This window comes from Aotus nancymaae, unplaced genomic scaffold (assembly GCF_030222135.1).
Source record: "Aotus nancymaae isolate 86718 unplaced genomic scaffold, 86718_ANA_hifiasm-v0.15.2.pri h1tg000059l, whole genome shotgun sequence".
Lineage (NCBI taxonomy): Eukaryota > Metazoa > Chordata > Mammalia > Primates > Aotidae > Aotus > Aotus nancymaae.
Window position 1 is genome coordinate 44,095,059 of NW_026988473.1, and position 13,995 is coordinate 44,109,053.

The 13,995-nt window shown below is 35.9% G+C and overlaps 1 protein-coding gene across 21 annotated transcripts in view; it reads left to right on the forward strand.

The window, feature by feature from the left end:
• The window catches only part of SOX6 (SRY-box transcription factor 6), a 665,386-nt gene that overhangs the window by 634,115 nt on the left and 17,276 nt on the right, over positions 1-13,995 (forward strand). For 16 of the 21 annotated variants that reach the window (XM_012456568.3, XM_012456567.2, XM_012456573.3 and 13 more), the window contains 2 exons: positions 9,231-9,464; positions 12,028-12,244. In XM_012456568.3, the coding sequence (XP_012311991.2) occupies positions 9,231-9,464; positions 12,028-12,244 (451 nt within the window). Of the gene's footprint in view, positions 1-9,230; positions 9,465-12,027; positions 12,249-13,995 lie in introns of those variants that run through there. The other 5 variants (XM_012456580.3, XM_012456566.2, XM_012456575.2 and 2 more) reach the window with 2 other exon arrangements.

The window sequence follows — 13,995 nt, forward strand, 5'->3', positions numbered from 1 at the left end:
TTTTTTAGTGTAGATGTCTTGAATACTTTTTTTCAGTTAAACTTATTCACAAGTATTTTATTATCTGATGCTACTATAAATGTAAACTTGAATATTATTTTTTAATTGTTTGCTGCTAGTATTCAGAAATATGATTGATTTCTTTATCTTTTACTGTTTATTGTAATACTATTAAATTTACTTATTAGTTCTAGTAGTTTATAGATACCTTAGGATTTTTTATGTAAACAATTATATATGAACAGATAACATTATTTATTCCTTTATCATTTATATACATTTTAATTATTTTATTTATTTATTTATTTTGAGATAGAGTCTTGCTCTGTCACCCAAGCTGTAGTGCAGTGGCATGATCTTGGCTCACTGCAACCTCCACCTCCCTGGTTCAAGCAATTCTCCTGCCTCAGCCTCCTGAGTAGCTGGGATTACGGGCACACTCCACCATGCTAGCTAAGTTTTGTATTTTTTAGTAGAGCGGGGTTTCACCATGTTAGTCAGGTTGGTCTTGAACTCCTGACCTCATGATCTCCCTGTCTCGGCCTCTTAAAGTGCTGGAATTACAGGTGTGAGCTTTTTATTTTTTAATTGTTGATTAGCAATGGTGAGACTGGACATCTTTGCCTTGTTCTTCATTTCTGGAGAAAGAATTCGATAGTTCACTACTAAGTATTATGTTATCACTAGGTTTTTCCTAAATGTCCTTTATTGGACTGAGAAAGTTTCCTTTTAATACTAATTTCCTGAGTATTTCTAACATGAATGAGTATTGAATGTTATCAAAACCATTTTCTGAATCTATTGTGATTACCATGTGTTTTCTTTCCCTTTAATATGTTAATGTAGTGAACTACATTTTCTGATTTTCAAATGTTAAACCAGTTTTGCATTCCTGAGATAAGTTCTACTTGGTAATGATGTTATTACCTACATTTTACATTTGGCTGGATTCAATTTGTTAACATTTTATTTTAAAATTCTGCATTTATGCTCAAACCTCTATCAGGGTATGCTGCCTCATAAATTTAATTAATAAGTGTTCCTTCTTCCTCTACTTTCTTACCTGTATGCAAGATTATTATTATTTTCCTTAAATGTTTGAAAGAACTTACCAGCGAAACCATTTGGGGCTTCAGTTTTCTTTGTGGATAAGTTCTTGCTTATAAATTCAATTTATTTATTAGCTATCAGAGTATTCAGATGTTCTATTTATTCTTGAGTGAATTTTGGTAGTTTATGTCTTTCAACAAATATGTTAATTTTATCTAAGTAGTCAAATTTATTGAAATTAAGTTATCCATAATATTCCCTTTTTATTTTTCTAATATGGGTAGTATCTATAGTGAAATCCCCTCTTTCAGTCCAAATACTGGCATTTGTGTTTTCTCTCTTTGTTGATCCGTCTTACTCAGGTTTATCAATTTTATTTTTTTATTTTTTTTCAAATTTCTAACCTTGGCTTTTTAAGTTGTCTTTATTGTATCTGTTTTCTGTTTCATTGATTCTTACTCTTTATCCATTCAGAAAAATCACTGACTTTTAATTAATTTGATTAATTTCTGTTTAATATGATGATTGCATTTGTTGGACTTAGGTCTTACACATTAGTATTTTTTTCACTACTTGTATTTGTTCCCTTTGTTTTTCACCTTCTATTTCTCCTCTCTCCTGCCTTCCTTTGTGTTAACTGAATCTCTTTTTAAGTCTTTTGTTTGAATTACTCTGTTGGATTTTTTTAACTATATCTCTTTGTATTTTTTAATTTTTTGTTTGTTTTTGATTTGAGTCAATGTCTTGTTCTGTCACCCAGACTGGAGTGCAGTGGCCCAGCCTCAACCTCCTGGGCTCAAGCAGTCCTCCCATCTCAGCCTCCTAAGTAGCTAGAACTACAGATACATGCCACCACACCTAGCTAAATTTTTAACCTTTTGTAGAGACAGAATCTCACTATGTTGTCCAGGCTGGTCTTGAACTCTTGGCCTCAAGCGATCCTCCCACCTCAGCCTCCCAAAGTGTTGAAATTACAGGCATGAAATACCTCACATGGTCTCTTTTTATATTTTTAAATTGGTTTTTCTAAGGATTCACTATGAAACCAAAATTGAGTATCCTTACAGTTAAAATTTTACCACTGCATGCAAAATAAAACAAGCTTTAACAATCTAATTCTACTTATACCTTCATCCTTTGTGCTAACATACTATTGTTGTTCCATAATTCACCTCTTTATATGTTATAAATCCCATGATACAATGTTGTATTTTGTATTAAATAGCTCCTTGCCAAAAACATTGAACAATTAGCTATTAGTGAAATCCAGAGAAGAAAAAATAGTCACATATCATTTTTGATGTTCCTCCTTTCTTTCTGTGTATCTGGTTTTTGTTGAGTGTTATTTCTTTTCCTCTTGAATACTTCCCTTGAATGTCTCTTTTGGTGTTTGTTGCTGGTAACTCATTGTCTTAGCTTTTATTCATTTGAGAGTATATTTCACGTTCATTTTTGAAGCATATGTTCACTGGATAAAACTCTTAATTTATTTCTCTTTTTAGCATTATAAAGATGTTCCATAGTCTGCTAGTCTTCATTGTTTCTAGTGAATAATCAGCCCTTGTTCATATTTTTGTTTCCCTGTAAGTAATATGTCCCTTTTTTCTGAAATTTTCTTTATCTTTGGTTTTCAGTAGTTTAACTAGTTTCTAGGTATGGTTTTCTTTGCATTGTTTCTAGTGAATAATCAGCCCTTACTTGTATTTTTGTTTCCCTATAAGTAATATGTCCCTTTTCTCTGGAATTTTCTCTTTGTCTTTGGTTTTCAGTAGTTTAACTAGTTTCTAGGTGTGGTTTTCTTTGTATTTATTTGCCCTGCATTCTCTGAATGTCTTAAACCTCTTAGTTGATGTTTCTCACCAAAATCAGGTAATTTTCAGCCAGTATTTTTCTTTTTCTCTTTTAAATTGTTTTGGTCTCTGAGTCACATTTTCCTGGTTGTTTGTACAACTTATAATTTTTTTATCATATATTGTATTTTGTGGATGATCAACTGTAGATACTCTGTATTTTATTATCTTCCTCTGAAAAATTTTAATTTGGGGGCAAGAAGCAGTTAAGTTACCTGCTGCACACATTAAACTTGTGGAACCTCAGTTTTTACACTGTTAGGGGGAGAGTGTTTTTTAATTTTGTTTTTAGTCTTAAGGCAAATTCTTACTCCTGACATATAGAATTTGTTCCTAAGGAGTTGCCCCTCTGGAGTGTCAGTGGGAAGCCCCAGGTGTTTATGAGTTCCTTCTAACTTGATAGGATTCAAATTCAAATTCTGTTTTCCTTGCAAAGGGCATCAGCTGAAATGTCTTTTCAGATTTTCCAGATACACAGCTCTGTTTTTTATTGGGTTCATTTGAGTCTTCCAAATACATGGCAAGTTCAGGTGTCAGCAGCCACCTGTAACTTCAAACTCTGTCTTCTGACACATTAAGCCAACTAGACTGACTTTCTATCTGCATTCTAGTCACTCTATGCTAAGAAGACCAGGAAGTGTCTTCATGGGAAAATCCATGAAAACAGAATTTAACTTAGTAAAATGCCTTTCATTCTAAAATGGAATCCACTTCAGTTTCTGCTTAATTTTGGTAGCTCTCAGGTATCTTTAATATCTATGGGTTTTTTTTTCATATTTTGTTCAGAGTTTATATTTATTGTCTGTTGTAGGATTGGTCTGATATGAGCTATTCTGCCCTTACCAGAACTGGATTTTGTAATAGAGCCTTTTGTGCCGATATTTTGCTTATATCACATTAATTCTGTCTGACAAAATGTAAGTTTTCATGGACCTTTGAAGAGGTAGTCACTTTATTTTTCTCTATTCTTTATTAATTCACTGGTAATCATTGAAACTATTTAGTGGTAATTTTTCATTTAGTTTTCCATTTTGATCTCTTCTAGAACATATTTCTTCCATGTTATTCTTCTGCTTAAAAACCTTAAAGACTTCTTAACTTGTCATTCAAGGTGCTTAGTAAATCTGGTCCCTATTTACTTTTCTAATTTCATCTCTTAATACTCCCCTCTTTTTTTTTTTTTTACATAAACCCAAGCCATAGCTAGCTGCCTTTTATTCCCTAAAACGTCCTTTGCTGTTGTTATAACTCTGTGCCTTTATTCACACTGATTTTCTAGCCTGAAATAGTTACACATTCATTTATACCTGCTAGTAAACTCTTACTTCTCTTTTAAGATGCTACTTAAGCACCACTTCAGCTCTAAAGCCTCCCTAATAGTCATCTCTGTCCACACCAATTATGTTAGTAGCTTCTTTTCCCTGCTCTAATAGTATTTTAAAATTACCTCTGTTAGCATCATTTGTAATTTTTAACTTATGTGTCTTCTCCCGTTGGACCAAATTCCTTAAAAACAAAGTACATGTGTTATTTATCTTTGTATACCCCATCAAAATGCCAGGTATGTATGAAATGTGTCAGAAGTGTTTATTGAATTAATACATAAATAAATGATTACTAGGCACATTATAGAATTAACCAGAGTTCCCCTTAGGGAACTTTATGTATGCACCAAGCACTCACTCATTCACTCTGATACCCCTTGGAATTTACCCAGGAAGGGGCCTCTCCAGGATTAGTTCAGGACCGGTGCCAGAGGCTATGATGGCGAAACTGGCCTTCTTTCCAACCCACCTGGAAAAACTCCATTTTGTCTTCTCTTTAAATCATTCAAATCACAGCTTTTTAAGGAGGTATTTGCCTTGGCCATTTCTATTTTCTCTCTGCAGATTAGCTATCTTTCATCTAACTGAAAGTTTGCCTTTATGCAAACGGAGATGAAGGATGAATTAACCAATTTGAGCCTTGTAGGGGAAGTTGTAGGAGCAGCCTCTCCTGGAGTACAGGGACCTTTTCCCTTGAAGCCTACTGTGGTGCTGTTGATCTCTTGGCCTTTCAGTAACTGTCATTTGGGACTATTGTTGCTGGCAATTAAAGACTGTTAGGTCAGCTGGAAAGCCGTCTCCAGGTACTTAGCTGTAGGTCTAGGCTTCTTCCAACTGCTCTTCATGAAAAATCATATGCTGAACTCACAAATGACTCCTCTGCTATTAAAAGAAGAAGCTGCCTCATAGAATTATGAGCCATTCCAAGTTCTGGATTCTGTTGCAGACTACTGGCTATTTAAGAATGAAATACTTGTTTTTTTACATTCATTTAATAATGAATGAAACTGTATGAAATCATACGATATGCAGATTTTTAAAATTAATTATAACAAAGTGAATTTTAGACTTCAGAACACAGATTAATAGTATACCTTTTGAAAACAATTTATAGTATGCTATAAAAGTTTTCTTATCTGTTTAAAAGGGTTTTCCAAATATACAATTTCCATTTTTAAATTTTTGAATTTATACACACACATAGAATCATATGTATTTCTACTGTGGCAACAACTCCTTAACCATTTTGTTTCAGAAGCAAAGTTTAGGGACACTTTCTAAATGTTCTTTTGACTTTGTAGCCTCTAATACTTCCTTAAAATTCGGAATCTAAGCTTAACTCAAACCTAGATTGTAAATTCAAGTAATAGATAAGTTGTCAGCTTTAAATTAAAAAAAAAGTAATATTGAGAGGTTTTTTTAATCAAAATATTCAAGAAATTTTTGTTGAAAACATCTTTCTGTGTAGTATTCATATGGATGCTTCAATGAATTCCACATAAGTTTTACATGGCACAGTCACTTCAAAAAGACAGAATAGAGAAAACCCTCACATGTATTTGTGGGACATTTGTGGTTTATATTACTGTATTTCCTGTACATTACCCAGGTGTTAACTCAGATATTATCAATCTAGGGAAGGATACACTCCCTTTCTAGCACTTTAGTGGTGGTGGTGAAAGCAAAGGTGAGACTGTTTTCATATGCAAAGTTGGTTTGTTGTTGTTTTTCATTGACTTTCTAATTAAGGAGAGTGACCTCCTGGGCATAGTTTGCATAGTCATAAGATAGCCTTAGAGTACCACAATTTGGGAGACAGGACAGGCCAGGGGCAAAAATAGGAAGCAGGAAGAAAGAAAAACAGGAAAACATTGAAATGTTTTCCAAGTTACGATTTTGCAGAGGGATCTGAGCACTGCAATCTGTGTAGTGTTAAAAGTCACTGCTGTAGTTGATCACGTATCAGAATAAATTTAAAAGTATTTCAAACTTTGGCCTCCCTGAGTAAATCTATTCTTCCCAAATCTTGGTTCATCTGATACAACATTTCTAGTTTAGCTTAGGATGTCCCCATTCATTTTGTAGTTCATTCCTTCTGGAAGAGAGACGAGGTGATGCACATGTGATCTAAAGAATTTTCTATTCTTCCCCTTCTTAATTCATATTTTTGTTCTGTGCACTGTGCTTGAATTTTTCAACTTCTGGAAGCATTACATGTGAGTCCCAGAGACCTGCTGTGTAATCAATTCCTTGTCCTTCAGTTCCTGAAGATAATCTGTGATGTAGGAGGAAAGGAAAAGGTTAGAGCAGGCTGGAGGTCAGACTTGAGCTCTGTTCCTTAGAAAAAGGTAGAAATTAGTAAAGTAGAAGAGAGTAGTAAGGATATGTGAAGACTGTGGCAGGGTTAGGGTTAGAGTGAGAGATTGGGCAGATGTATGGCATATCTGGGAGAATCAATTGGTATACAGTAGAGAATCTAGGATGTTTATACTAAAGCCAGCGTCTAAAAATTCACCATGATCTCTGTCAGTCTTTAGGATAGTAAAACTTCCCATTTACAATGAAATACGTATTTTAAATGAAGAAATAAATGGAAGCTGACTATTTGATTTTGCCAGAGGTGGAGAGAAAGCTACAACAGTAAAAGCAGGTCTCAAATGTTAATCACCTGTGGCATAGTAGTTAACTTAGAATAATATTGAAATGTTTTTGCGTCTGACATTCTCCACAAACCTGTCTCCTTTTATGTGAATGCATGTCAGTATATAAATTGCTAAATCCATGTCAGTTGTAAAGTAATGGCACTGAGGGCATCATAAATTACCATGGTGATCTCAGGAGAAGACACTGTCGTATCTGAATGAGTGTTTCACTTCCAGAGTAATGTATGCCTTCATCTGGCCCAGCAGTCAGCATATTGCCCTGTGTTGATGGATATTGTCAGCTGGAAGCTACACTACATTTCACTGCACAATAAACATGGCTGTCAAACCCATATAAAGTGAAATCAATTTATCCTGTATGGTCAGTGCATTTTAAATGAAATTAATGTACTGTGGGTATGGTGGCAAAAAGGTATCGTATTAGTTATGCATCTTGGGATCTAAGACTTTTCATGTAAAGGATCATTCTGTCTAGTAGGCCTAAAAGAAGGGCTGTTTATAAAATATTTCTGTACAATCTTCAGAAAGTAGCCTTTCTGCCCTCCTTCCTGTTTAGAAAAAAATTCATGTTAGCTAATCCCACCCCTTTATACTGCCCTTTGTTTGCAGTAAATGATGACCGTATTTGCTAAATAATAGTGCATTATAATGTTGTAATTTATTACTGGCTTTGACACAAATTTCTACTTAACCAACGTATCTAAAAATAGAGTGGAAGGGCCAGAGATTGATTGAATCATGTTGGTCCTGTATAATAACTTCACTGAGCAGAAAGGGTTTACTTTTTTCAGAAAATAGAAATGTTGGTTTTATTGTGTACTTTGCTTCTAAACTTCTGGGTGTAGGCATTCCTGTTATGTGGTAGAAGCCTTGTCTGAGGCTATCAGTTTGACCACTTTACCTTTAATTATGTAAGTTCTCAATCTGCAGGAGTTGCCATATCACAAAGTATACATCAGCATATCACCCTAGTAGGATGCATGAAAACAAGCAAAAGCCATGTTCATTCATTCATTTATTCATTCAGTCATTCATTAATGTAACACATTTTGCTAATTGAAATCCTATGTGCCAAGTACTTCATTGAATCCTACGAATACAGCAGTGAATGAGACCCAGCCCTTGCTCTATCTTCAAGGAGCTTTCATCTAGTATGTTACTAGAGTCAGCTCTTTGGAAATTATAAAACATCAGGAATTTAGGCATAGTTTCATAGATGTTAAAGAACTACCCTTAAACAACAGAAAAAAAAAGATCAGGAATCTTGAAATAAATGCCTCTAAATCTACGACTTTTGCATATGAGGTGAAAACCAAATAATATTTGTTTAATGAATATTTTATTATCTATTATGTGGGAAATCCCGAGGATACAAGAATGAGTACAGCATAATCACTAACTTTAGGTGTCTCATATTCCTGAGAGGAGTGGAAAGGAGGGAGATAGTCACATAAATAATAGTTACTATGGGGTATGTCTCCTGAAAGCAAGAGGAGTTAGTGCAGCCTTGGGAGCATCATTGCAAATGTTGTTCCTTTAGCCTGAATTACCCTTCCCATCTGGCTTTACTCCCTCTCCCACTCACCTGCTGATTCCTATTTGTTCTTCAAGACTCATTTTAGGCATCACATCTCCTAGGAAGCACTAGCTGACCATTCTGTCTGGTGCTCTTTTGGTGCCCTGTTATTGTCAATATTGTAGCACCTCTCACCTCCTTTGTTTTAATCATCTGTCTTACTCTGAACTGTGAGCTCCTTAAAAGCATGAGCTGTTTTATTTACCATGGTCTCCTTAGCACCTGGTATAAACCCTAGTTTATAGTAATTGTTCAATTAATATTTTTCATTGAATTAATTTATTCAATCATGAAACATGTCAACATTGAAGAATGAATAAGATTTAGCATAAAAGAGTAGGAGAGGGGTCTTCCAGGCAATGAAAAGAGCACAGGTCAAAACCATATTGTAAAAAAGAATTATATTTGTAGGAAACATATAGAGTGGTTCTGATACGGGGCAAACAAGTCTAAAATGACAGGTAAAAGCATGCTTTTGAAGAAAGGAATTACAGCAGCAAAGTTTGCCGTAAGGTAATGTCATTCGTTGCTGTATCATCACCTAATATTGATTGTGGTAAATGTGGTAAAATTAATTCTTAGTATGTTTTTGAGGGCTACATCAGAAAAGCCTATAGAATCGTCATTTGAACCTGCCTTCTACTTCCAAGAAGTCACTTAGAAAATAAGAGGAGGACCTGAGGAAAACAGCTGACCCAAGCTGTGTGACATTATCCACATAGTAACGCTTTCCACTCATCTTGTTCTTCCTGCCCTGACATTACAGGAAGTAAAGCAATGAATGGCTCTGCAGCTAAACTACAGCAGTATTATTGTTGGCCAACAGGAGGTGCCACTGTGGCTGAAGCACGAGTCTACAGGGATGCCCGCGGCCGTGCCAGCAGTGAGCCACACATCAAGCGACCAATGAATGCATTCATGGTTTGGGCAAAGGATGAGAGGAGGAAAATCCTTCAGGCCTTCCCCGACATGCATAACTCCAACATTAGCAAAATCTTAGGTGAGTTCCGAAGCACAGCTAAAGCTGATCTTCTCCCCTGTGAGTCCCATGAGTGCCACCAGGGTGGGAAGCAGGGGCATAACTAGGATCCTAAGGGAGACTGGGGGCACAAGTTAGATGAAGATCAGCCAGCTGCCGCAGGAGCCTTTGTCATCATGTCTGCCTCCCCCACCCCACAACGTGGCATTTAGATTTGGGAGTTATTATATCCACCAGGTGCCAGGGCAGCACTGGCTAAACACTTATTTTAGAGACAAAACTATTTATAGTATGTGTTAATACTGGGAATTTAGCAACTCTTGAGAGGTCACAGGAATCATGGAGACAAGCTTTATCTCTTTTTACTGTGCAGTTCTCTTAAATTCATACGTTGCTATGAAATACTCATAGACCCTACGGTTTTCTGCTTTAGTGTTCTTAGGTTCATATATCCCACTGAAAGAATTCATCAAGGACTAGAAACCCAAAATAGTGTGAAATTCATGGAGTGCAGAACAGTGCCTCTGATGATCACTTTAAAACTTGTAAAATAAATCTACATTTATTTTAATAAGATATGACTAGTTCAAATTTCATAGCAGTGAGCTGAACACACGAACCACAGGGCAGAGGCCCATTTTGTGGTAAATTGCCAGAGTGATTCTCTATTTCTCAGGATTAAACTCAAGCCTTGTTCTGTTAGTATAGAGCTTGCCTAGTGCAGATTGTACAGTCTGGAATTATTGTGCTCAACATGTTAAACATATTTTATTCAACATGCAGCATTACAGTCAACATGTTTCCTCTTTAAAAAGGAAAAACACAGAAGGCACTGTTCTACTTAAGCTGTCACGATGTGACAGAATCTCAAAGGAAGCCATTTAAGAAGCTGAAAAACATTAGAGACTTAAACTGTGGTTTTAATTTTTTAAATGTTTTGTTCAAAAGTAATAAATATTTAACCTGAGTAAATATCAGTGATCTGGACATGCACAGATACACATGTTTTGTCACTGTATAAATAATTTAACTTGATTCTGAGGCGTTTTGAGGCAGTGACCTCTAACAAAAGTTTAAAATATACATAAGCTCAAATACTGGTGAAATGTTAAAGAATGTTTTTCTTTTTTTTCTTTTGATTTTCTAATTTCAAAATGGATACTAAATGTCATTACAATTAAGTGTGGTTTTTATTTTTAGAGCTTCAGAGTTATGCATAGGGATGTTATTCTTTTGAATGTAAATACCTTTCAAACCGAAAGTTCCTAATAGACACATTTTTTTTTCTAGTTAAACAACATTCTAAAAGAGAAAAAATAGGCTTTTCTGGCCTTACAGTTTTATATCTAACTTTAAGATTTTCATATTTTTCTGCCCTTTTAGTATCAATATGTGTAAGCTTTCAGATAGGCACAGAACCTCTCTGTTTCCATTTTGGCAGCTGTGGGGAATCTATATTATTGGTGTGCATTCTGTGAAAAAATAATTAAGAATATAGTAAGTATATTCATTAAAATGTAAACTTTTAAGCGCAAGCATTTCAAGAGCACCAAGAATTCTTTGTTAATTGGGGCTTTAAGCTGCTGGAAGCCAGCAGAACACAGAGAAACCTATCTGCATAGACCGTCTACACAACTTTTGCACAACAATCAGGAAAGAGCAGGGATGGATGTGCTATTAAAGCAGACCAGGATATTGCTGGCTGCAGAGAGTATTTGTACAACTTTTCCATTTGTTTATGTATGAAAAATCTCCACTGAAGAATAGCTAACATCCAGTCTGCACAGCTGTTACCGCTTTATTCACCAGCGAGACACAAAAATGCAATTTGATACATGTAAAAAAACACATCCCCTCTTTGTCAAGTGTTTAGATAATTCTTTATAAACAATATTAGAGAAGTGAATACTTATGCTTCTTCCTGTATAAACCGTATTAAAAATTTTTGTACTTTTATTGGTACAGCTTTGAATAAGCGTTTATAGTACTTGAAAGTGGTATATATAATTCCAACGGTACCTTCCGGTTCTAAAGCTATAACTTCTTAAGTAGAGCTTAGGTTTTTTAATTACCTAGGCCAGGGGTGACGTGTATACAGTAGTTTTTTATATATGGAAGGATTTCAACATCTGCTGACATCTTGTCAAAGGATAGTTTTGCTAAAGATAGTTGGTGTTTGGGAGATGTTTGAATTTCTAGGACCAAGAAAGCTTTTCCTGAGAATCGGTTCATGCTCAAAAGTGTGCTTAGGAAGTTTAGCCTTTTAAGCTTGTTGAGAGGATAGGCATATGGATGGGAAAGACCTTGGTGTAGGCAATGATCTTTAAGCAGCAAAGATATATTTTAAAACACTATAGTAGCATCAGTCTTAAACTATTGAGAGAAATAATACAAGAAAGTATCATACACAAAATTGTTCTTTGCACTATAGTCTAAAAGTCTAGGTGGGAGGGCCAGTGATATGTGGTAATTGGAGCCACCCAGCCCACAGATGAGTGAAGTGGTGTGAAGGTATATCTAATTGTGTTTGCCTGGAATATGTTGCCTTGACTACCTTGGTACTTAAGGCTGCTTTTATTTCTAGGATCTCGCTGGAAATCCATGTCCAACCAGGAGAAGCAACCTTATTATGAAGAGCAGGCCCGGCTAAGCAAGATCCACTTAGAGAAGTACCCAAACTATAAATACAAACCCCGACCGAAACGCACCTGCATTGTTGATGGCAAAAAGCTCCGAATTGGGGAGTATAAGCAACTGATGAGGTCTCGGAGACAGGAGATGAGGCAGTTCTTTACTGTGGGGTAAGTATTCTTGAATTTAGCCACCTGGGCCTTTCTTTTGCAGTAAGTAACTGTAGTATGGCTACCGGCAGTATGTTTGGGAAGGAGATTAGGGAAGGAGGAGGTTGTGACATAGTGAAGGGGCTTGGCCATGAGAATCTTTGCTGTGTCATAGGGGCACAGCCTTGCACCATGGCTCCTATTCAAATCAAGCCAAACCTGAAACAGCTCACTCCCAGCTGATCACTCCTGTCATTGTCTCCCCAGCCAATTTAAGATGCTCAGTGCCCACACACAGAGTTTCTGGTAGTTTATTTAAGCAGACATAGAGAGGAAAAAAAATCAAAACTAACCTTAAGAAATCCCCAGAAGCTTTCCAGCTTCTCTGGGTGTGCTTCTGACTCTAATCACAATAGTCTGCTTTTGTTGTGGGATCTACCACAAGATAATTGGCCTTGACATTGGTTAGAGGACCTCATTTTTGGCATAAGATCCAGAACTCCTGTTGCAGTAAATTACTCTGTGGTAGGAGAAGTAACAATGTGTATTTTCTTGCTTAACTCAGAAACTAGGCATGCTTTTGATATCTTCAAGTCTGATTTCATGTCATTTTGTTTAAAAATTAGGTAATAGATTTCTGGTATAAATTTCGACTTGGCTGACTGTCTGTCTGCATTCAAAAGAGGCCCCTCATAACCACAGTAGTCAGGATAAGTGGGGATGCAGATGACTGTAGATTCTGGCATATCCAGACCTAGAAGCACAGCCGGGTGGCAAACCCAGAGGGCCATTTGAGGCACAGACCTGAAGCAGCTGGACTCAGAGTAGGCAAACACTTGGGAAACAGCTTGAGAGAGAGAAATGGAGTAAGCAGGAGGGAAGCTGCATTTGTTGGAACTTAGAGGAGAATTGAGGAGCTGTGCTGTGCTAGGGAACTAAGAGAGCTTCACTTGAAGGGAGAAAAAGAGGTATCTTAAAGGAGAAGTAAAGAGCTATTTATTTTTAAGAGCACTCAAGAGGTAACCCCATGGAACAAAAAGTTGGTTTCAGAGCATGTGTTTAAAAGGAATAGTAAATAGACTAGGAAAAACAAAGCCAATGAAAGTAGTGTGGGTCATGAATCTGTGCAATACACTGTGGTGTTTTGGGGAGGAGTGTGAGCTTTGGAGTTTGACTCCTGGGGTTCACATACTGACTGTCCCATCTTCCTGGGCAAGTTATTTAACTTCTCTAACCTCTGTTTTCTCATGTGTAAAATGAAACTAATAGCAGAAGCTATCTTGTGTGATTGTTGAGAGGATTCAACGAGGCAATGCTTTTAAAAGTGCTTTATATAGTGCTTAGTACAATATCAATAAAGGTGAACTCTAGCATTATCATTACTATTTAATATGTATTTATTATCACAGAAAATGATATTTTATATCACACCAGATGATCAATGAATTTCTTTATACCACAACAGAACCTCTTAGAGATAGAGAGAAGCTTAAGCCACTTTATTATTCAAAGATCCCAGTATGTTAATAAATGAAGACATGACAAAATAGGATTATCAAATTCCTCTATATTATAAATGCTTGCATTTGTAAAGGTAATGCTTTTAACATGGAAAAGTGCAATGCAGTATAATTGGGCTATTCAGATGATAATTAGAGGTTTTATGAAAAATACTAATTCATAGTCCACTTTAAGATTGTGTGATAAACATTCTCTTTTAATCCTGTTAGTACACCTCTAAGATAGTGTATAATCTCTTTTGAACAATCCAA